Here is a 24,059-nt window from a genome sequence, read left to right as displayed (position 1 = left end):
GCTCTTGGAGGCAGCAGGGAGAAGGCACACCTTAGTCACTTCTCATCCCCCTCCTGCCCCATGCCTTGACGGGTTAAGTGCGAGGACCCCCGTTCAACCTCAGCACACTGGAGAGGCAAGAATTAAGGCTCAGAAAGGGAAAATGATGCTCCAAGTAGATCAGTTGGTGGCTACTTTGGGACTCAAAACCAGGCTCCTGAATGTAGCCGCCTCTAATGTCCATGCCTTTGGGTGCCCAGGACCTAATGTTCCCTCCTTTGAGAGATGCGGAACGCCAATTCTGACCTCCTGAGTACCGCCCAGGGTGACGCAAGGGTCTGGGACAGGACAAAGAGCCAGCTGCTGCAGTGGGGGTGGAGATGTGGTTGATCTGGATGCAGACGTTTACCAGCCTAGATGCTGCTCCTTCAGGCACCTGTCAGCTACCCAGCAAACTGGCCCCAAATCCCCTCTCGGCGCTCGGCCCTGGGGACCCACAGGGGATAAGGCACGGGCCCCGGCCGTGGAGATCTCAGTTCAGGAAAGCCAGTAGTGTGGCGGTCTCAACGTGTGGAGAATCACGAACCCCTCCGAGAAGCTGATGAAAAGCTATGACTCCTTAAGCAAAAAAGTGCACCCTGATTGTACATGCCAATGATGTACATGTCAGGGGGTGCAGAGAGCCCCCGAAAACCCTCCTGAAACAATGTGTGAGCAATGTTATCCCAGGTCATACCTGTCACCACAATGGTGCTATGTCACTCTACAGCTACAGTGTAACAACGTAATTACAATGTTACCGTGGAGAGGACAAGATCGCAGTGGAGCCAGACCTCCCGGGTTCAAATCCCGACTCTACTACTTATGACCTTTGTGACCTCAGGCAAGTTCCCTAACTTCTCTCCCTCCTTTTCTTCATCTGTAAAATAGGCTTAATAATAATAGCTACCTCACACGGCTGTTTATAGGATAGAATGAATTAATATGTATCAATGCCTCCACTGGTAGGGTAAGCACAATGAGCTGAGGGCATGTGGCCCAGCCTGAGTGGGGGGTATCAGGTGAAGTCAAGGAAAGCTCCCTGGAGAGTGGGGGGAGCTGGGGTGGAATATTAAAGAACAAACAGAAGTCACTCAGGCAAAGAGGGGGAGGGCATTCCTGGCAGCAGCAGGTGCAGAGGCAAGGAGGTGAGAGAGCTTGGGGTGTGGGGATGGAGAAGGGGCTGGCCTGCGAGTGTGGACCTCCTCCCCTCTCCCCACACCAGGGGGCAGCAGCAGACAGCAAGTCTCTTTTCCTGAGTCAGAGCACCTGCCCCCTCCTCCAGGAAGCCTCCCCGACTTCCCAGCCAGACGTGTCTCCTCTCCTCTGAGCCCTGGAGCACCCGCTGTGGGTACCATAGGAGGGGGTCTCTGCTATATCCCCTCGCCCTGGACCCAGGCTCATGTCACCCCCTTGACTGTAAACTCTCGAGGGAAGGGGCTGTGTTTTGTTCCCCTGTACCACGCACGGGGGCTTGCCCGCAGAGGCCTTCCCCAACGCCCACAGGGTGAAGGCCGCACTCCTTAACCTGGCATTCCAGACCCTTCACGACCCGCCCTTTGCCCTTTGCCCCTCTCTTCTGCCACATCCCCAGTGCCCTCTAGGCTCCAGCAATATCCAACTGCTCCCCCTCTACTGGTGGGGCTGCCAGATTTAGCAAATAAAAATACAGGATGCTCAGTTAAATGTGAATTTTCAATAAACAATGAATAATTTTTTAGTATAAGTATGTCCAATGCAATCTTTGAGACAAACTAAAAATTTATTAAAAATAATTCAAATGTAACTTGGTATCCTATATTTTATTTGGCAACCCAACCTTCCCTGGACACTCTGGTCTTTGCACGTGCTCTTGCCCCTGTCTGAAATACCCTTTCCTCATTTGCCTTGCAGTTCCCCACTCATCATTCAAGACTCAGCACAAGTACCCCTATAGCTGGGGAGACTTCCCCGATGCCCCAGCCAGAGATCACAGGTCCATTGTCTCTTCTCCCACCTATTGTTCTGATATACATGTGTCTTCCCCAAGGACTGTGGGATCCCTGGGGCAGGGACCTTATCTTGCTCATCTAGGACCCCAGACTTGGCACACAGTATGTGCTCTCTAACTACTGACATCACGAATGAATGAACATTGAGCTATGTTCAAAATCTACCAACCCGGGATGATGCAGTACCAGGATTGGCCACTAGGTGCTGCCGTCCAACACGGGATCTGCTCAGGCTCGACAAAGGGATCCACGCTGAACCGGGCGGGTGCTCCCTTAGAGAGGCTGGAAGTTTTAAGTTCCTGATTATGCGAGGGAGATGGGAGCTAACTGCCGGTGGCATAGGTGCCTCGGGAGAATGAGGCACCAACCTGAGTGGACTCCTTCCCTAAGCCAGGCACAGGACAGAGCAGGGCACCGGAAGTCATTTCAAATGCCAGTTCTTCTACTTACTTGCATTGTGACCTTGGGAAAGACCCTTCGGTTCCCTGAGCCCGTTTTCTATTCCAGAAAATGGAACAGTAAACGCCAACCTCTCAAGGTGGCTGTGAAGATAAAATCTGATCAGGCGGTGCCTGGCACACTGGGGATGCTCTGGAGCCATCAGTTCCCTCCCTCTCCCGTCTCTGAAGTTCCGTCATCTGAGTAAGGATGAAGCACCAAGAGATTCCGGGAAGAAACTCGGTATGAAGTCCACTAGTCCTTAGTCTGAGTCCTCACCCAGAATAAGGGGCAATGAGGTACCAGGTGCATTTCTTAAGCCCCCTCAGCCTTGGTTTTCTCATCTCTAAAGTGGGAACACACCGTATGGACCACAAAGGCTGGTTGTGGAGATTCAACAGGAAAAAATGGCACAGCGTTAGCCTAGTCTCTAACACGTCAGGACTTAATGTTGGCTGTCACCATCATCGTTGTCATCGACACCAGGATAGAGCAAGCCTTCCCAGCGTTCACTAAACGGGTGAAGGAATGCAAAAGTGAATGAATGAGGGCACAACCCTCTCCATGTAGATGCTGCTCCACGTACACGGGGCAACCACCCGAGTGCAGCCTGGACTTTCAGAGTTCACCCCTCCTCCCCTAGCCTTTGCTCCCTCCCCCTGGAATGTCCTTCCCCTTCGCTTCTGCCAAGTAGACATTTCTGTTGAATAAACACATAAATCGATGTGGTCTACAAGGGCCCATCTGCCGTAGATGGCTTCACAGATGACACCTCTCCTTGAGCTCTTGGGGAGCCGAAGGGAGCATGAACTTGTGTGCCTTGGGGCGGCTGCCAAAGGAGGCCACTTCTCCCGGGGACGCCAGAACTGACGGAGACGGCCAGCCCTGGTCCGGCTAACACCATGCGTCAGCAGCATCCAGGAGCCTTCGAGCAAAGTGGCTGTCAGCTCCGCGCTCCGGGCAGGCTGGGGAATCTCACTGGAGCTGGGGAGAGGCCACACGAGAGCCCGCTCCCAAAGAGCCCTTTCTAAAGAAGGAAGGAGGAATGGGGAAGACGGTGGGGGTGGGGCCGCAGCATCTAACTTCCCTACCTGGGAAGGTCTGGGGCATTCATTAGAGAAATCAATCGCAGGCACCAGGAGGATTCCGCAGCATTAGGTCAGAGCTGGCTGTAGACTTGTCAGAAATAAATCCCACCACCCCAGCCTGGCTGTCCCTCCCAGTTGGCGGGGCTGACTCAGGAAGGTAGAGGTGGCGGCTGGGATGTCACAGCCTTGCCTGAGAAGTCAGGGACAGAAACTGCTCCTGGTTCTGCTCCTACCCCTCTGCTGGCATCTCCTCCGACACTGTCATCAACTCCTTTTTCTTTCTCTCCTCGAATCTTGCCATTCTCTGGATTCTCTCCTTCCACCTCAGTTTTTCCTCTGCACACTCTCCTGTCTGTTCTCGGTTACACTTCCCCACCCCCGGCGAGCACCACACCTACACCTGCAAATCACACACCCACATCTGCCCCAGGAAAAGGCACCACCATCCCCGGGAGGCATCCTTCACACTTCCCCGGTCCCCCGAGCTTCAAAATGTTGTCTGAATCTGTCAGCTTCTCACCCTCTCTGCTGCCACCCTCATTTCTCACTCCGTGTCCCATGATAGCCCTGTACAGGGTCTACCTGTGTCTCTGGGACCCCTTTGCAGACTATTCTCCACGTAGCAAGCTACAGGAATCTTTAAAAAGTAATCTGAGTCAGATCACATCATTCCAGAACCTTCTGAGGGCTTCCTATCATACTTTAAATTGAATCCAGACTCCAAAGGCCTGGAGGGCCCACCAAACCTGGCCCTGCCTCCCTCTCCAAACTCCTCCCCTTCTGATCTCTCCCTTGTTCATGTTGCTCCTGCCACACATGCCTTCTTTGTTCCCTGAATGCAGCCAGCACATTCCCGCCCCAGGGCCTTTACACATGTTGTTCTTGTCACTGGCTCTCATCACTTGTCTCTCTGGTGAACCAGCATCTTTCAAGGCTTAGCTCAAATGTCACCCGAATGAAGGCTTCCTCTCACCCATGCCAGGATTATAGGGCCCCTCGTTGGTGCCCCCATGGGGTCTTTGCGGGCCCTTCTGTGGCTTGTATCCCATCTTGTCGAATGGCTATCTGTCTCTGAACCTGTCTTTTTCCTGGACTGTGGAGTTCCCAAGGCCTCTGGGCCTGTCTGGTTATCCTCAGTATTCCCGGCACCCAGCTCAGGGCCCAGCCCAGAGTTAGTGACAGTGACTGTTGAATGAACCAGTGTCCATCTCCCGTTGGCAGGCGCCAAGCTGCCTCTCTCTGCACCCCAAGCCTGGAGGAGGGGCTGACAGAAGTGGGGCCACGTCTCCTCACAGCTGTACCTCGGGCCTGCCCCCCTCTCACCATTTGTGCCTAAAACCCTCCATCGGAGGCAGGTCCTGTCTACCTCCTAATGGTCATCCCAGAAGCATCCCTGGGAGAAAACCGGGAGGTGGGAGAGCCAGGAGAAGAGCGAGAGTGCAGGTCCAAATCCTTGCTCTGCCCCTTAGCGGCTGGGTACTCTCGGACAAGTTACGCAAACTGCTCTGTGCCTCAGTTTCCCCTCCTGTCCAATGGGGTGAACAGCACTGCTGTGAGGATGGATGGGATGAAGGAGGTGATGTGCTTAGCACGCAGTGAGCGCTCACGACATGTGAGCAGATGGAAGCTGCCTGCTGGTCCTGCCACCCCTGGCGGGGGCCTGGGCAGCGGCAGAAAGTAGGGCAGAGCTGCCCCCATTCACACCTCCGTCAGCCTCCCCAGCCCCTCCCGTCTCGGTAGGAAATGGGTCGTAGGCAGCACTGCACTGGGATTCCTCATTTCCGCTCCTGTCTTTGGGGACAAACACTTTCAGTTTCATTTAATGATAAAGCTTCTTAATTAGGTTTTTTTTTTCCTTTTTGAATTCTGAGTTCTAAGCTGTCGCCGCCAGAAGGTGTGGAAATGCTGGCTCCTGCAGGCCTGTGGGCAGCTGGTCCGGCCCTTGGGGATGTCCGTGCCCGGCTCCTTCAGGGCCCTCTGGGGCCCAGTGAGGGGTGGAACTGCTTCCCTTACGTCATTCTCAGCTCAGGTCATGCAACAACACCGCTTGAGCGCCTACTGTGTGCCAGGCTGGGGACACAGCAGAGATAAGGCAAGGCCTCCACCCTCGAGGAAGAGGCCATGGGAAGGGATTCATTCCCTTATTCATTCAACCAACATTTATCAAGTGTCTCCTTGGTGCCAGGCCCAGGGCGCCAAGGAGAGGGTGGTGAACAGGACAGATGTGGTCCCTGGCCTCTTGGAATGTGCTGCCTAGAGGAGGGGATGAGCAAGGGGGCAAACAACCATAAACCAGCTGGGGGGGGCTGGATGGGTGTTTGACGAGCCCAAGACCCTCCAGAGTTGGCTGATCCAGCAGTTAATAGGGTGGAAGGTCCGGGCTGGGCCTCAGAAGGCGGGGCTCCAGCAGGGCTGGCTGGAACTGTCTCCATGTCTCTTCTTCTCAGTCATTAGAGACAGCTTGTCCTTCTATTTTGCTCAACTAAAGCACCTCCTATAGTCATTTACACCTTAGTCTGAATGGGAGCCCTGTGACACCTTTCCCAGGAGCCTTTGCAGCCTCTGTGGCTGTTTGGTGTCTCAGGGAGCAGGTAATAAAAGTCATCAGTCAAAAGAGAGAGTTTCCCGGGCCCCTGATGGCCAGTTTCTCTGTCCACCCTCGGTCCCTGTTCTGTGCAGGCCCCACATTCAGGTGAGCCGAGCTCACCTGGCCTTACACTGGGGGGCCCTCATCCACCGCACAGCAGGCAGGGCAGAGGCAGGAGGTGTCTGAGGGCCGGGCCCTGTGCAGGGCACAGTTCCTGCCTTTCCCCCGTAACCCCCACAGTCCCCATGCGAAAGAGCTGCTCTCACTCCCACCTGATGATACAGGAGGAAACTGAGGCACAGAGAGAAAGATGCCTGCCAAGGTTACACAGCTGGTTATGGATGGAGCTGGGTTTTCTGACTCCTACTCCAGTGCTCCTTCTACTACACCAGTGGCTTCCAACCCTGGGCCCCTGGGTCCTAGAGGTCCCTGAACGCAGGAATAAAGGTCTGATTTAAAAGCTCAAAGAGAAATCACTGTCTCCCCACACAAAGGGCACCCAGGCAGACAAAAAACAAGTGTTGTAGCTGGAATCAGAGCCACGCGGGGAGGAAGCTCCGCTATCTCACCCTGCACAGAAGCTCTCTGAGGAGTTTCAAATCTCTGCTTTGGAATGCAAGAATAAGTAATTATTACTCAATAAATGCAGCTTTTTGGAAAACCTGTTTTTTCAGAACATCAGACCCATTGAAGTCAAGACGAAGGGAGTCTTGGTAGGGAAAGGGCTGTGACCACTGCATTTTATTGATTGCTGGTCTGATCCCCCAGACCAGAAAAGCAAGGCTCAGAGAGGTCAAGACACCTGCCTGAGGTCTCACAGCCAGGGAGGAGCGGAGCTGGAAAGCGAGCCAGGCAGCCTGACCCCGAGGCCAGGGTTCTTTCTGCTCCACCAGCCCATCTCGTCTTGCAGGATGGTGGAGGCCCAGGACCCAGCCTGGGAGGGGGCCCTCAGGGAGTTAGGGGCGGGGAGAGTGCCCGGGAGCACAAGTACCTTCTCATAGTACTGCAGCTCATAGTCCAGGATGACGCCGTTGGGCTGGTCGGGCTGGGACCACGACAGGGTGATGCTGTCCACGGTGCGGCTCACCTGGTGCATGATGGACACGGCCGATGGAGCTGGAAGAGAGGTCAGAGGTCAGGGGTCGGGGCGGGCACGAGAGGGTGCAGCTTCTGGCCCAACCTCAGAGGTGCCCAGACAGAGAGCTGTGGGACCAGAGAGGGCAAGGCATCTGGCTCAGGCCACACAGCCAGGCTGGGAAGCCAACAGGGTGCGGAGGGACTCGTGCAGGGCCATAGGTGTTCTCACGGGGCACCTGCAGGTTACTGACACTGATAGCTCCGGCCATCCCTGGGGAAGCTCAGGCCACCTGGAGTCAAGAGAGATGCACTGGGCTCCTTCTCCTGCCTGGCCCCGAGGGGGCTGCGTGACATGTCGTTCATTTTCTCTGGGAGCTTGCAGTGTCCTGGACCAGGGCGCATACAGACCCTAGCCATGGTGATGGGGCTCTGGGAGAGGGAAGCAGAGAAGGTGGGAGATTCATTCATTCCTTCAACAAATTTGCCCTGAGTGCCTACTATGTGCCGGGGGATTCAGCAGTGAATAAAACACACTCCTCCCCCCCAAAAATATATAAAAATAACTCCACAGCGACTATGGAAAACAGTTTGGTGCTTCCTTCAAAAGTTAAACATGAATACCGTATGACCCAGCAATTCTACTGCTAATTATATGCCCCAAAGAACTGAAAACAGGTACTCAAAGAAATTCTTGTACACGAATGTTTATAGCCACACTATTCACAACAGCCAGAACATGGGAACAACCAACGGTCCATCAGCAGATGAATGGATAAACGAATTGTGTATACACATACAATAGAATATTATTTAGCCATAAAAAAGAATGAAGAACTGACTGACGTACGCTACAATGTGGATGGACCTCAAAAATATGCTAAGTGAAGGACGGACACAAAAGGTCACCTACTGTATGGTCCCATTTATACGGGATAGTCAGAATAAGCACATCGATGGAGACAGCAAGCAGATTGGTGGTTGCCGGGGCGCGGGGAGGGGGACCGGAGAATGTCGGGTATGGGGTTTTCTTCCGGGGTGATGAAAATGTTTCGGCACTAGATAGAGGTTGTAATTGCACAACAGTGTGAATGTACAAAATGCCACTGAATTTACATGTTAAAATGGGTAACTGTACATTATGTGAATTTCACCTCAATAAAATCAATCAATCCCTCCCCCCCGGCCCCCATTGCTAGAGCCCTCATGGAGGGTGGTGAGATGGAGACAAGAAGTCAGGGGAGGCTGTGGTTAGTGCTAGAAGGACTCTTAGAAATAATTTAGTCCCATTCCCTCATTTTACAGATGCAGAAACTGAGGACCAGAGAGGGGTTGTGAGCTGCCCAAGATCACGCAGCGAGTTCATGGCATGGAGCCCTTTCTGTGATTCGATTTCATAATGCACCCCGGCCTGTGTTTTTTGCCTTCTTCTCAAATGGAACAAATCTGTGCAAAGCACCTACTATGTGTCAGCCACGGCCCTGGGCCCTTTACACATGTGTTTCCTGAGCTGACTGTCAGTGAGGGGGCAGTATCAGCTCCACTGACAGGTGAAGACACCGAGGCTCAGAGGGGCAGGGGGCTTCCTGAGATCACACAGCCCGACAGTGGGGAGGAGCTGGAACTTGAACCCAGGTCTGCTGCTCTCCAGGGCAGTGATGGTTCCATGAGTTGGTCTCATCAGTCAGGGGTGGACTCGAAACTTGGTCCCTTCCTACGGCGTGACTCGGGGAGCCCCCTCGCCTCTCTGGGCCAAGGTTTTCATGGTCCCAGGAAGGGCTGAGGACTCACCAGCATGAAGGGAGCATCTCCTGCAGTCTCTCTTGGCCCCTGGGCAGGTCTGTGACAAGCAGGTGTCCCGTCTCAGCCAGCACAGGGGTGCCAAAGGCTAAGGCCGACCCTTCTCCCCACCAAATCCTGCTTCACAGGGGCTTTGCCATATGGACATGGGCATGGACCAGGGACCCACAGGAGCTCAGGGGGGCTTGAAGCTTGGCGAGGACTCACCTGTTCCTGTCCCATCGTCCTCAGGGTGGAGGGAACAGTCTGTTGGTCAGAAGACCCAGGCTCTGCTCTCTGGCCTGCTGCTCACTGGCTGTGTGATCTTAGGCAAGCTGATGCCCTCTCTGGACGTGGCTTCCTCCTCTGCACCATGGGCCTGGCTGGAAGATCTCTGAGATCTTGCAGCTCAAACACCCCCTGCCTGCCCTTCCTGTGCGGCCCTAGGCCTGGAGCTGGGTCAGCCCAGGGAACAGCATGGGCCTGAGTAGGTCCGGGCTTCACTCCAGCACTCCAAGGAGTCATGGAAAATTGGCCTAAGACACCCTAGACGGGTGGTGACCCTGCAAGAAGGACCTGGACCCTGGTCCAGGCGTCCCTGACGAGCCCCTGCTCCTCTGCACCCTGAGGGAGGGCTGCCTGGCCCTCAGCCCGGCTCCTTGCCCTGCCAGGGCAGCAGCCTCTTGGGAGGAGCAGGGACCCAGCTCCCTGCAGTTTCCTGCATAGTCAAACAGGGAGACTCCATCTTCCCAGTTCCCTCTCAGGGTCTCGAGAGGACCCAGTCCGAAGGCGGGTGACTATAACTAACCACTGTTCATGGAGCACCTCGTACATGCTGGGCACCGTCCTATGTCCTTGATATGCATTAACCCATTTCTTACGCACAACCGGTGAGGCAGACATCCTTGGGACCATTCTGCAGATGGGGAAGCTGAGAATCGGGGTAAAGTGCCTTCCCCGAGGCTCACAGGTAGTAAGTGGTGGGACAAAGCAACACAGTCTCACCAGGTGCCTGGCAGCAGGAAGCCACGGTTCTCACGCTCCACAAAGTCATGTGTATGTGCATAACAAGATGACAACAACGATGACAGTGACAAAGCCACTAACCTGCCCCTATTGAGCCCTGATCTGTGCCAAGCACGGCTCCAGGCTCTCTGCATCTGTTAACACAGGCGTAACAGAATTCTCACAACTGCCCCGTGAGCTGGGGCTATTAACATCCCAGTCTACAGACAGGGAAAATGAGGCTTGGAGCTGTTCAGTAACCCGCTCCAGGGTCTGTAGCAAGACAGTGGACGGCAGTCTAGCCTAGTGGCTGGGAGCCCAGAGGGCAGAATCAGGCAGACCTGCCTGCAACTCCCCACTCTTCCACTCTCTAATGTTGTGCCCTTGAGCAAGTTCTCTTAACCTCTCTGAGCCTCAGTTTCCACACCTGTCAAATGGGGACTCTTACCTGGCAAGGATGCCATGAGTATAAAAGAAGAAATGCACGTAAAGGTTTGATCGCGGTGCCTGGCAGCAGCAGGAGGGAGATATTATTAAGAATCTTTCAATTCTTAACAACGAGAATTAAGTGCCAGGGGCTGGGGGTGGGGGAAATGGGGAGATGCTGGTCAGAGGGTAGAAACTCCCAGCTATAGGATGAACAAGTTCTGGGGATCTAATGTTCAGCAAGGTGACTATAATTAACGATACTGTACCATATACTTGAAAGTTGTTCAGAGAGTAGATCTTAAATGTTATCATCACACACAAGAAACGGTACTTATGAGGGGATGGAGGTGTTAACTAACCTTATTGTTATAACCGTTTTGCAATATGTACGTGTATCAAAACATCACGCTGTAGACCTTAACCTTACATATGTTATTTGCCAATATCTCAATAAAGCTGGAAAAAAAATATTTCAATTCAGAGTTGCTACGATGCCAGCATGATGCCGGGTGCTGGGGCCCAAGAGAGGAACCTTGCAGGGTCCCTGCCTTCCAGGGGCTCCGGTCTCACGGGAGAAGGCATGTTTGTTCCAGCCCAGTGAGTGCCCACTCCAGGCTGGAGCTTCGGGTCCAAGCCCCCATTTCAGGACTCGGCCAAGGTCATCCAGGCCGCCCGGGAAGGGGCAGTGCTGCTTCCCTCACATCTTTCCCTGCGATTTCACCTCCCAATGAAGACAAATGGCAGAATGTGTCCCTATAGATCACTGCACTTTTCAGACTTGAGGGGCATAAGGAGATAACCAGGAGACTTTGTTAAAACTCATGCTGCTGGGCGCCACCCCCCAGAGATTCTGAATCAACAGGTCTGGGTGGGGCCTGAGATCTGCAGTTCTAACAAGCTCCCAGCTGATGCTGATGCTGCCGGCCTGTGGACCACACTCTGAGGAGTCGTGGATTCAGGGCCAGAGAAGGAAGTGACTTGCCCAAGGTCACCCGGCAGGTACAGGTAGGGCTGGGACTAGAGCCCAGACCAGCTGAGTCCTGGTCTGGTATATTTTCCACCCACCATGCAGCGTCTCACAGCCTGGCTGCTGCCCGAGACCGCCCCTCTCATCTGCCCAAGCCAAACGATTCCCCCGGGGCCCTCAGGCTCACAGAGTCTTGAAGCAGTGGTACAAGTGGTTCCAAGAGAGGCGCAGGGATGAGGCTGCCGAGGCAGGTGGGGGCCGGAGCTCCTGCCCGCTAGGAGCTTGCCCTGCCCTGAAGGTACTGGGGAGCCACAGAAGGACTGCAGTAGGGGTGGCAACCTGCTCCTCAATTAAAACACAGGCTTGTCATCTTGACAACCCCTGTATGCCCAGTGATGCCCAGCAAATTAAAAAAAGGGAAGGCCCCACAGCTAACAGCTAACACTCCCTTGTTCACTCTGTGCCAGGCACTTTTCCAAATGCTTTACATCAGTTAACTCACTTAATCTCATATCAACCCTCGGAGGCTGGTGTTATTATTACACCCATTTTACAGATGAGCAATGGAGGCACTGAGGTATGAAGAGTAACTTGCCCAAAGTCACACAGTTAGCAGGCAAGAGCTGGGTTTTGAACCCAGGCTGGCCCAGGTCCAACACATCCTTTCCCCTCCTCTGGCTGCGGCTGAGGCAGGCTGACCACGGAGGTCTGGAAACCAGTGGACCTCCAAGGGCCTCTGAGGACACCCTGGTCCAGCTCCCATCCTGTGGCTGCAAAGCTCACTCCACCCCGCTCAGCTGACTCACCTCAGCCCCTACCCGCCCTGCCCACCCAGCTCCAGGAGCTCAGCTGTTGGTGGAGGCAGGTCCACACGGCCCTGGGGGTCTGGGCTTGGTGGGCTTAGCTGGCAGGCTTGGGTTACAGCAGCTAACCGGGATCTGATCCCATAAGCCCCGTAACCCCGGGCGTGGCAAGGAGGCGGCATTTGCTGGGAAGATGATCAAGGCGGGCCGGTGGGGGCAAAGCAGGGCTGGCCTTTCTCCTGGAATCCGGGGGATTAACGGCGGAGGAAAGGGAACAGCTGGATCTTCTCCCATCGCTCCTGCCGCCCGCCGCCCACCCTGGGGTGTCAGGTTTCCCTGAAAGTCGGTCTTCAGGGAATCCTGGTATTTTCAATTACCAGCCGGGCACGCCGGCAGGGACGGGGTCAGCAGTGCCCCGTGACCCCTGCGAGGAGATGGAGCCCCAGGGAGCAGGCACAAAAGAGGCTTGTGGCCGAGAGGGGAGGGGGAGGCCGGCCAGGCGGGGCCTGCTTGGCTGGAGCAGGTGGTCAGGGGCCCTGCTGCCCCCAGGGAGCCCCGGGGGAGCGGCCAGTCCCTTCATGAGCTGAGACTGGGGAAGGAGTCTTCCCTGTGAGCGCCCCTGTTTCCCCCTGAGGGCACGCAGGGGTTGAATGAGGTGGTCTCTGAGGGCCCTCTGGAACAGCATCCTTTGACAGGAAGGAAGCCAGGAGACCCCTCCACTCTGCCTTCATCCTCCCACCAGTCAGAAGACCCCACGGGCTTAGAGGGAGTGGGGAGAAGTCGCCGGGCACTGGGCAGCCTGGGACCCCACCCCAAGCCCCAGACTCGCCGACCCCGCGGCCTCCCTGACATCTTCACTCCCACGGACAGCCCTCCGTGGCTCCCTGCTGCACCAGGAATAAGACCCAGACGCTCCACAGGCTGCAAGGCCACCTCCCTCCACTCGCCCCCTCGCTCCCAAGCGCCACCCACGCTGGCCGCCTTTCTGTTCCCAATCACGCTGAGGTTGGTCCTTTCTCAGGGCCTCACGGTGTTTCTGCCTGGAAACCTCTTCCCCCAGGGCTTCCATGGCCAGCTCCTCCTCTTCATTCAGGTCTCCGCTAAGCGGCCACCTCCTCAGAGAGGCCCTCCCTGACCACCACCCCCTCCAGTCACTCACCACCCCACGCCCTCTTTTCTTTATAGCCCTATCACTCTCTGAGGGCAGGGACCTTGTCTCTCTTATTCAATCCTTTATCCCTAGTGCTGGAACAGTGTGTGGCTCAGAGTAGGCACTTGGTGGATATTCACTGGAGGAAAGAAGGAAGGAAGGGGGGAAGGAAGGCAGGCTCTCACTTTTTCTAGCCCCTTCAGGAACCTGGCTGAGTCCACTGACCGCAGGGGCTGGACCCTGGAGCAATGGCCTCAGGAAGTAGCCAGGAGAAGGCAGCTGGCTTGTATGACAGTCACTAACAACTCCCTCTTCCTCAGACCCCGTGTCCACCTGGGATCTGACCCGATGCCTCTTGTGACGTGGGGCCTCTTACCGACCAGCCAGCCTACAACAACTGCTGGTTATCGTGCTCGTGTTCTCCAGGTCTGTAGAGGAACATTTACCTGCAGCAGGTCTCCTAGAATTTCTGGCTGATGGGACAGCCCTTTTCAGCATTCGTCTCTTAAACCTGTAACAATGCATTTAACTCTCGATGATCTGGCTGCAATTCCAGGTGACCCGATCATAACTCTCACAACAGACTTTCCGCAGATAAAACTCTTCCAGAAAACGGGTCTTTGTTTCTTTCTGATTGGACCAAGACTCTCAGAGCGTGGTGTGGGACAGAAGAAGGAAGAGCCAAGAACTGGTGCGAGGGTGACACTTTTCTATGAAGAAAAGGTGTCCTGTGGCCAAGCAATGTTGAGAAGCACAGAGTCCTAGACCCCTGCTTGTGAGACCCACACTGCACAGCCAGCCCCTTCTTCAAGGCTCTGAGAAGTCCTGCACGGGAGAAGCCCAGGTACCCTGGTTTAAGCCGGCAGCCTCAGTCTCATTTGGCCTCAGAACGCTTTTTTCACATCATAGTTATTAATGTCTTTTGGAACTGGTGATCTGTGGAACATATTTTGGGAAAAAAACAAAACCAAACAAAACGGGGTCCAGGGGATGTGATTATTTTTTTCTTGAACCTGAGAAAGTTCCTCTCTAGGCAGCAGTTGGCTGTTCACCCGCTCCTTCCTTCTCCCCTCGACTCCGCGTGGATTCCGCAGCCCTACCGCATGCACACGCTCGAGGGGGCAGGGGTCCTCGCCGCTATCTGACGGAGGAGGGAAGTGGGAGTCGGATCAGGTCTCCTGTCCAGGGTGCTGAGCTGGCAGGCGGCGGGGCATCAGGACCCAGGCCTGCCTGACTCTGAAGCCCGAGCTGGGGTTTGCTCCCCGTGCCCCGTCCACAGCAGGATTCCAGTGGGCCGAGGCCAGGCCCTGGGCTTGTGCTGTGGAGACACCCAGTCGCCCACTCCCTCGGGGGCTGCTGCACCACCCCGATCTTCCCTGTGGCCGCCGGTGGGACCCAGTCCTCCCCCAGCACCTGGACCAGCAAGGTGCAGAGAGTCAGAGCCTCGAGCCCAGGCAACCTACCTCCCCACTCCCTGCCTCAGTTTTTCCTCTGTAGAATGGGGACAATGGCAGGGATGTTGGGAGGCTAAATGCAGACCAGCATGTGAAGGGCTCAGCATAAGACTTGGGCTACAAACATGACTAGGAGCCTCCGGAGTCCAGCAGCCTTTGAGAGGCCCCTCGGTAGTCAGCAGCCCCCTGGTAGTCAGAGCTTCCGCCTGAGCCTCTCCCTGCAGCCACTAGGTAGCTTTTTAACCACCCTGGAGCCCTCTCCCAAGCCGCGGGCCAAACAGAAACAATAAAGCTTTTTGCAGCAAAAAAAAAAAAAAAAGAGATTTGGCCCAGAAGATGGGATCAGGGGATGTCACAGCTGTTTGGGCCGCTCAGACTCTCAAACAGCTTCATGAGTAGCCAGGCGCTCAGCAAAGGGCCGTGAATGGAGGTGGTGGTGGTGGTGGTGGTGGTGGTGACGGTGACGGTGATGGTGGTGGTGGTGGTGATGGGTGATGGTGATGATGGTGATGGTGGTGATGGTGGTGGTAGTGATGGTGATGGTGGTGGTGGTGGCAGTAGTGATGATGGTGATGGTGATGGTGGTGGTGATGGTGGCGGTGGTGGTGATGGTGGCGGTGGTGGTGATGGGTGATGGTACTGGTGGTGCTGGTGATGGTGCTGGTGGTGCTGGTGGTGATGGGTGGTGATGGTGATGGTGGTGATGGCGATGGTGGTGGTGGTGGCAGTAGTGATGATGGTGATGGTGATGGTGGTGGTGATGGTGGCGGTGGTGGTGATGGGTGATGGTACTGGTGGTGCTGGTGATGGTGCTGGTGGTGCTGGTGGTGATGGGTGGTGATGGTGGTGGTGGTGATGGTGATGGTGCTGGTGGTTGTGATGGTGGTGATGGTGGTGGTGGTGATGGGTGGTGGTTGGTGGTGGTGCTGGTGGTGGTGGTGGTGATGGGTGGTGGTTGGTGGTGGTGCTGGTGGTGGTGGTGGTGATGGGTGGTGGTGGAGGTGGTGCTGGTGGTGGTGGTGGAGGGGAGAAGAGGCAGGCTTCAGGGTTCAGATCCCAGCTCTGTCCCGTCCAGGTGACTGTGTGACCTCAGGCAAGTTACCTCTCCCTGAGCCCTCGCCTGTAAAATGGGATGTGGCAGACACTGCTCACTGCCTACCAAATATCCTTTCTTTCTCAAATTAACAAGATCCTGGTTTTTAGCTAGGCACATTGTTCCCAAATAAAAGATGACATTTCCCAAACTCCCTGGTAGCTAGAAGTGGCCACGTGACAATATGCTTGCCAATGAGATATAACCTGAAGTATTGTGGGGGACTTCTAGGAAGTCTCCTTAAAAGGGAGGGGCCCTACCCTTCTCACTTGCCTTCTTCCATCCTGTTGCCTGGGACACGGATGTGATAGCTGGAGCTCTTGCAGCCATTTTGGCCCATAAGGACAAGAAGCTGTGCGCTGAGAAGCCTGGATCTCTGATGATTCCATGGAGTTCCCCCAACTCCTATCTTCTGACATACTTTACACATAAGAAAAATAAACCTCCATTTTGTCTAAGCCACTATAGTAGACTGGTTGTATTAATCACCTCCCTGTATCTACACCATTTGCCCTAGAATTGTTTAGCCCCTTCTCTCTCTGACCCTGGGCTTGGCCATGTGACTTGCTCTGGCCAGTGGGATATAAGCAGAGGCTTGAAAAAGCCCTTGCATGCATGTATCTGCCGGCTGCCTTGGTTCCCTGTAGTTGCCACGAGAACACGCCCAGGCCAGCCTGCCGGAAGCCGAGACACACGGAGCAGAGTTGTTGCCCAATTGCCCCACCCTGGGCCACCCCTGACCAGCGGACGGCAGTCAGCCCCAAACAGGCACCGAAGCCCAAGAGCTGCCGAGTGACCGGGGCAGACGGCGCGCAACATGAATGCTCCCCGCCAAGCCCGTCCAGCCCACCCGGCACCTCCTGAGCTAGGTAAGTGCTTCCTGCTTTCGGTTTTGTGGTTGATTGTTCAACAGCATCACCGTGGCAGCGGCTCTCTGTTATCTTCCCCGTTACCTGCAGCCAAACCTGATCTTCACCGACACTCGAGGCCGGCAGTGCTTTCCCTGCAGAAGGCTTGGGAGGATCAAAGAGGACGGTGAGCGTGAAGGGCTTGGCCCGGGAGAGGACTGCCCTCTCCCTCTCTCTTCGTTTCCCAGGCACGGGCCTCACCGGGGGCTCTTTTGGCCCATTTCTCTCTGATCCTCTCGGCCCCCAGCGAAAGAAGTAGGTGAGTCCATGCTCGTGCCAGTTCTAGAGACTGAGCTGCTGTGTGCCCGCTCTGCAGGAGGGCGGGAGGATCAGAAGAGCACACGGGTGGCAGACAGGGCTTTGGAAAGTTGAAAGTCTTTCCACGAGAAAGCCATGTGGAGCAGAGTCACGGACAGCGGCTGGGACGCCCGGCCAGGCTGTTGGAGACCGGCTCTGCAAGGACCCACTGTGTCACCTTGGGCAGCCACTTAGGGACCTCTCTGAGCCTCAGTTTTCCTCTCTAAAAGGAGGTGTCTGCACAGGATGAACTCCGAGGGCCCTGCCAGTGCTGATCTGCTGTTATCTTCTGGGATAGGCAGAATAATTGCCCCCAAAGATGTCCAGGTCCTAATCCTGGAATCTGTGAATATGTTACCTTACATGGCAAAAAGGACTTTGCCGATGTGATTAAGGTTATGGCCTTGGAGATGGGGAGATTATCCTGGATTATCCAGGTAGACCCAATCTAATCACTTAAGTCCTTAAAAGAGAAGAAGATCTCCCAGCCGAGAGTCAGAGACCAGAGAGCTGGAGCGTGACGAGGACTCGACGCCCCAGTGCTGCTTCGGAGAGGCAGGGGGCCACGTGCAGGGACGGGACAGAGGCCTCTGGGAGCGAAGGGCAGCTCCCACCTGCCAGTCAGCAAGGACACGGCGCCCTCACTCCTACAACCACATGGAACGGAATTCTGCTAACACCTGAAGGAGCAAGGAAACAGACTGTCCCTTAGAGCCATCAGCCAGGCACACAGCCCTGCCGACACCCTGATTCCAGCCTGGTGAGATCCAGACTGGACTTCTGCCCTCCAGAACCATAAGGTAAGAACTGTGTCGTTCTAAGCTGCTAAGTTGGTGGTATTTTAGCAGTCATAGGAAAGGAACACACCGGATTTCACTTTAAGTCTAGCCATCATGTATGGGGCTGGGCGCCTCGTCCAGATTATTGCTAACCTCGCAACCATCTGGCAGAGCTGAAAAGACAGATAAATGCCCATTATAAGGGCAAGGACACTGAGGCTCGGAGAAGTGAGTTTCCTTGACAGCCTGGTCACGTGGCTTGGAAAGGGCTGGATGAGGGCAGAGTCTGTGAAGCCCAACACTGATGCCTTCCTCCCACGCGACCCACTAGGACGTGATGCCAGGGAAGCTTCCGATGGGTCAATCTGCCGTTTAGTCCAGGTGTTTGCCCAGCCAGGCTGTGTGGACAGGCCCATGCGCACAGCTGCCCCACCTCTGCAGAAGGCTTGGGTCCGGCCAACAGGGGCCCAAGTTTGCAGTGACACAATTATTTAGGCTTTGCCCCTGATGGCCTGGCGACTGCAGGCATGTCGCTTAACTCTCGACGCCTCGCTTTCCTTACCTAGACGGGAGAATAACAGGGCCCACCTCCGAGCACTGCTGTGAAGAGTCAGCGTCAAGGACTCGGCATGGTGTCCGGCACACGGTCAGTACTGGATAAATGGGAGCTATTATGATGATGAGAGTGAAGACAGGGTGACCTCCTCTCTTTGAGTGCAGCCTGCGAGGCACCTTGAGGACATGAGCTCAGAGCCTCACAGCAGCCCCCAAGGCGGGAGTGATGGTCCCTGCGAGGAAGACGTGGTCAGACGCGGGTTAAGTGACCTGTCCGAGGCTATGTGCCGGTGAGCAGCAGGCTTGATTCAAAGCCAAGTCTGCTTGCCTGATTCCAAAGTCCACACCCTTCTCCCCTCTTCCCACCACCTCAGGAAACCGGGCAGAGGAGCGGCCACTCAGAGCTCACTCTGGCTAAGGTCGTGTCCGGAGCAGCCCTGGAGCGCAGCCAGGAGCACTGGATGTGACCCTGAGGACCAGCCCCCATCACTGGATGCTGCACACGTCCCCCCCCACCCACCCAGGTCTGCACGCCTGGCTCTGCCTTGTCGTTTGGATCTCAGCTGAAATGCCCCCTCCTCAGAGAGGCTCTCCTCTGATGCCCACCCTGAGGCTCGCCCTCCCTGTCCCGTCCCTCTCAATGTTGTCTTGTTTGTGTGTCGAGGCCACCGACTCTGCACAGCCAGACTGAATCTCAGGTCTGCCCCTTCCCAGCTGAGTGACCTCTCCCAAGGCCTGTTTCCTCGTGCTGAAGTGGGGACACGCAGCTCAGCCCGGCTTCTTCCCTCCAGGGCCCCCCGAGAGGACTCACGAATATGGGGCGGAAAGGCGTTCTGGGATGGCAGAGTGTAGTTCGAAGGCGGTGTGACGGCTTTATGAAGTCAGAAGACAGCTCTGGCCCCGGCCAATGCCAAGGGATTGCGAGCAAGGCCCAGTCACTAGCCCAAAAGAAATACTTTTTCCTTTTAAGGCAATGAGCTAGATATTTATATATTGAATTTTAGGGTCTGATTAAAACCGACCACTGAATGCATTTGTCTGGAAATCAAGTCCCTAGCCTTGTTCTCCAGCCTTATCGTACTTCTCCATACCCCACCTCACTCCATGCTTCTCTGAACCTTTCTGCAAATGTTCACCCAGCATTCACTGGGGTGTGCCCCTGTCTAGGTTCTGGGAAAACCGTGGTGAGGAAAAGCAGACCCCTCATATGCCACTGAGCGGTGATGGTGGGGGAGACAGACAGGAACGAAATGGGGGCATGTGACCAAGTCAGGAAGGTCAACGAAGATGAGCTAAGGTCTGAAGGAAGAGGAAGGGGGAAAGTCATTCCATGCAGAGGGAACAGCATGTGCAAAGACCCTGTGGCAGAGGAGCCTGGTGCTTAGGAGGAACAGAAAGGAGAACTCTCCCTCCAGCCTGCTCCTGTACTTCCCTCCACCGGGACACCTTCCTCCCTCCATGATTCCATCTCTGCTTGTTAGAAGCCTCTCCATTCTTCAAAGCCAAGCTCAAATGCCTCCCCTCCCAGGAAGCCTTCCATGGCATGCCTTTCTCCCATTCTCCAGGAGGCAATGATCTCTCCTGCCTGTGATCTCCCTCACCTCCTGACCCCTCCTTGGTGCTATCTTATAAGTAGACTCTGTCCGTGGCTCATCTTCCCAAGTAGGGCATGAATCCCCAATGGCAGGAACTGTGTCTTCTCCAGTGTAGACTTGGAGTCCCACAGTCCTGGGTTTAAATCTTAGTTGAGGCCACTCCGTAGTGGGACTTTACATAAATGACTCCACTTCTCTGGGCCTCTGTTTCCTCATCTGCAAAGGGGGATGACGTGATGAGAGTGCGGTGTGGCCGCACCGCCCCCAGCTGCTCCAGGCATCTATGAGACTGGGGCTTGTCAACGGGCTTGGAACAAAGAGGAGGGGGAAAGGGTCGTTATGATCCAGAAATATCAGGGCTCTGAGGGCTGACAGGGGTGTAGACTCACTTGGACCTAAGTTTCCCAAATTTGTCTGATGGTAAGAAACACTCAAGCCACTTGTTAGAAATGCAGATTCCCAGGGCTTAGTCCTGGGGTTCCGATTCAGCAGGTGTGGGTGGCGTCCGGGAACCTGTGTTCTGAGAAAGCTCTCCTCTAGTTCCAATGCACAATTTGCTGGGGAAACTGAGGCCCAGAGGAGGAGTGGTTTTCACACGTGTGATGGGTTGCATCCACTATCCCAGCTCTTCCTCTCCTGTAACAGGATTATGCACCCACAGCATCTGCCCAGTAACTCTGCGGGGCTCGTTCACTGGGAGCAACTGCACCACAGGCAAAGGTATGTGTCGTGTGGCACAGCTTGGCCACTTGCACTCCCACCATTCACCATGAGAGCAGTAAGCCTGGGCAGCTGCTGGTCCAAGGAAAATGAGGAGACATGTGGAACAGACCGAATCCAACCCACATTCTGGAGTCCTGCCCAGCACAGAGAGCCTGGCGCAGATCAGCTAAACCCTAGCTGAGCCACAGACTAGTGAGCGAGAAAATAAATACTTAGTGTTGGAAACTACTGAGTTTGGGGGTGGTTTTGTTATGCAGCATTATTGCAGCAATAACTGACCAATACACTAAGGTCACACAGCAAATGGATGGCGAAACTGGGCTTCAAACTCAGGTCCTCGGCTCCTAACCCAGTGCTTCTTTCTCACTGCTTCTGACCTTCAATCCTGAGGGCTCCCTCTGTACCCTCCTCTCTGGGAGCCCCTCACTTCCACTCTGCCCCATCTCTGTTCTCTGGGAACTTCCAGCTCCAGACGGGAGGCTTCCATCCGAGGAGCCCAGACTCCACCCTTTGCTGCTAATGAGCTGAGGCTTCTTGAGTAGGCAGTTCATCCTCAAGGCTCCCAAATGGACGCAGGGGAGGCCCCCACAGCCAGGGAAAGAACTCCAGGGGCTCTGGGGAATTTCTAGCTTCTCCCCTCCACCCCCCTTGGAAGCCCAGGCTTCCCCACCTCTCAGCTTTGTCATAGCGGAGGCTTCATAATCTGGGGGTGTCTTTGCCAACAGCTGCTGGCTTTTGAGGGTTCTCAGACTGCCCACCTTGAGTCAGCCCCATCTGGACCCCAACCTCAGGGGGCTTAAATCCACCCATGGCCCTGCACGAAGGGCAGACACGTGCTCACATGCATGCCCTCTCAGCCACAGCAACACCACAAATGGTCACAGACAAAACCGCACTCCTTCTCAGACACAAACGCACAGACAGGCAGAGCCACATTCAGACACACAAACTTGTGCTCAACACACCCCCTGCATGCCCCTCAGATTCAGACACAGCCATGCTCACGAATGCATGTACAAATAAGAAGCCACACGGCCACAGTCACATGCAATCACAAACACATGGTCACCCAAACACATACAATGACACACCCACACATTCTCACAAATACACACACACACGCACAGTCAGACCCACGGTCACACTCAGGGTTCCTAGACATAGCCTGGATTTTGCCCGAGCACTGGAGTTCATTAGACCTAGTTAATCCTGCCTCTTACTTTTCCTGCTTTGTGACTCGACTTCTCTAAGCATCATCTGTAAAATGGGGACACGGATGTCTCCAACTCAGGGAGGCCAGGGGGATGCAGTGAGGTCATGTGTGGGAAGCACCCCTCAACCAGGTGGAGCTGGTGGCCCCTGTCTTTCCATGTCCTTGTGCATGCCCTTCCCCCTTCTCAAATTCCATTTCTCTCTGTCGCTCCCTTCGAAATTCTATTGGTCCTTTAAACTGCAGGTCAAATCCTGCCTCCTATAGGAAGTCTTCTGGATCTCCATCTCTGGATCCCCTGAGCGCTTACTGTGGGGGTCCCACTCAGCATCAGAAAGATAAGCTGAGGAGCCCCCTCACTTTCTTTCGTGGAGCCTGACCTCTCTCGGTTCTTCCTTGGACAGGGGCCAGACCACACTCACAGCAGGGGCTTGGCAAGGGTTGTTGAGTGAATAACTGAGGGGCACATTCACAGTGAATAACTGAGGGGCCAACCACTGTGTCTTCAACCCACAGGTACCATAAGGTCCTTGAAAATCTCACGTGGCTCTTGGTTGGGGGATGAGGCTGGGAAGTGTCTCCTGCACCTGGCCACATAGTGGTCTCAGGTGACCCTGAGGACAGTGGTCTCGGTGGAGAGAAGGGCCGGAAGCTATGGGGAGTGGACTGAGGAGGGAAGGGGGTGGTGTGAGACTGCATTGCTGGTAACTTTTTTGCTGCGAAGGAAAGCAGGGTGGAAGATGGAGGGAGACCTGGGGTCACAGACAGGATTACTAAAGGTGAGCTTAGGGGAGAGTCTCGCTGGAGTTAGATGGAGTGGGCGGAAGGTTCCAGGAGGCCCCTGTGGAAACTGCTGGATGTCCACTGACGTCTCCCCCCGACACTGTGATGGAGATTTACGTTAGGCTGGGAGGGACCACGTCTCCCAACCTCCTTCGTGCTCGGTGAGGCCACGAGACCAAGATCTTCCCAGCGGAACGTGCACAGGAGCGATGGGGGCCCCTTGCGCTTGCCTCGCTTAAAACACATGGGCGCCCTGGGTCTGCTCTCCCTTCCTGCGGGCGGGAGCACAGACCTGCCTGTGATTCGGCTTCCGCCACGCAGACGAGGAGCACGGAGGGCGGTGAGACAATGAGATGAGGGAACCGGGTCCCCGAATCTCCAAGGGGCTCAGAGCTACCCCACCAACCTGGACTGCTCACCCCTGGACCCCTCCATGAGAGGGAAATGCGTCTCTGTGTTGGTTAAGCCCCCGACCCCTGGGCCTTTTTGTTAGAGCAGCTCCCTTTACTTTCAACAACACACGTTCAGTAAGTGACAGCAGGGATTATCAACACCTCTGCATGCGGAGGTGACACGTGCGCTCCCAGGTGATGGGATCCCAGAACAGCCTCTGAAAGGAGGAAACCAGTGCACAGAGGTGAGGGTTCTTCCACGAGGCCTGGCGGGATCCCCGTCTGGCACGGCACAGCCCGGCCCCGCCCGGAGCCTGCGTCTGAAGTGCTTACCTGCCTGGTTGGTGGTGATGTTCACGGAGGCGAACTGAGGCGAGAAGGGGCTCTGGTCGGTGACGCCGTTCACGGCCTGGATCTCGAAGGTGTACTGGGTGTGGGCCAGCAGGTCACTGACGTAGACGCGCGGCTCGGTCAGGCCCAGCTGGCGGGGGGCGTACTGCACGTTGTCCCCACAGCGGGTGCAGGCGCCCCGGCCCGAGCCGCAGCTCTTGCAGATGATGTTGTAGACGAGATCCTCGCGGCCCCCCGAGTCGCGGGGCGGGGTCCACTCGAGCATGAGCGAGGTCTCGTTGACGCTGGAGATCACGGCCTGGGGTGCAGAGGGGATGGCTGGGGAGGGGCAGAGGTGTCGGTCAGCAGGGGCTGGGGGGGTGCGTTCCCCAAGAGATCACAGTGTGCCCACTGCCCTGGCTCCAGCCAGGCCTCCCAAAAGGCCTCCTCCAAATTCTTTCTCCTCTCCATCCACCAGAGATGTTTCTAGAATATAACTCTTATCCTGCTGCACATCTGCTTAAACCTTTCTCCCCAGAGTCCAAACTCCTCGTGTTTGTGACCAGGGACTGTCTTTTGTGTTGGGGATACCCAACAATATCTATTTCCCC

At 55.4% G+C, this 24,059-nt stretch overlaps 1 protein-coding gene across 4 annotated transcripts in view; it reads right to left on the bottom strand.

Moving 5' to 3' along the window:
* The window catches only part of EPHB2 (EPH receptor B2), a 183,304-nt gene that overhangs the window by 17,472 nt on the left and 141,773 nt on the right, over positions 1-24,059 (bottom strand). For 3 of the 4 annotated variants that reach the window (XM_058553178.1, XM_058553180.1, XM_058553181.1), the window contains exons 5-6: positions 23,452-23,787; positions 7,114-7,238 (exon numbers count right to left, since the gene is read on the bottom strand). In XM_058553178.1, the coding sequence (XP_058409161.1) occupies positions 7,114-7,238; positions 23,452-23,787 (461 nt within the window). Of the gene's footprint in view, positions 1-7,107; positions 7,239-23,451; positions 23,788-24,059 lie in introns of all 4 variants that reach the window. The other variant, XM_058553182.1, reaches the window with a different exon arrangement.

This window comes from Diceros bicornis, chromosome 13, assembly GCF_020826845.1.
Source record: "Diceros bicornis minor isolate mBicDic1 chromosome 13, mDicBic1.mat.cur, whole genome shotgun sequence".
Taxonomy (NCBI): Eukaryota; Metazoa; Chordata; class Mammalia; order Perissodactyla; family Rhinocerotidae; genus Diceros; species Diceros bicornis.
This window is presented reverse-complemented; position numbering and strand designations above follow the sequence as displayed.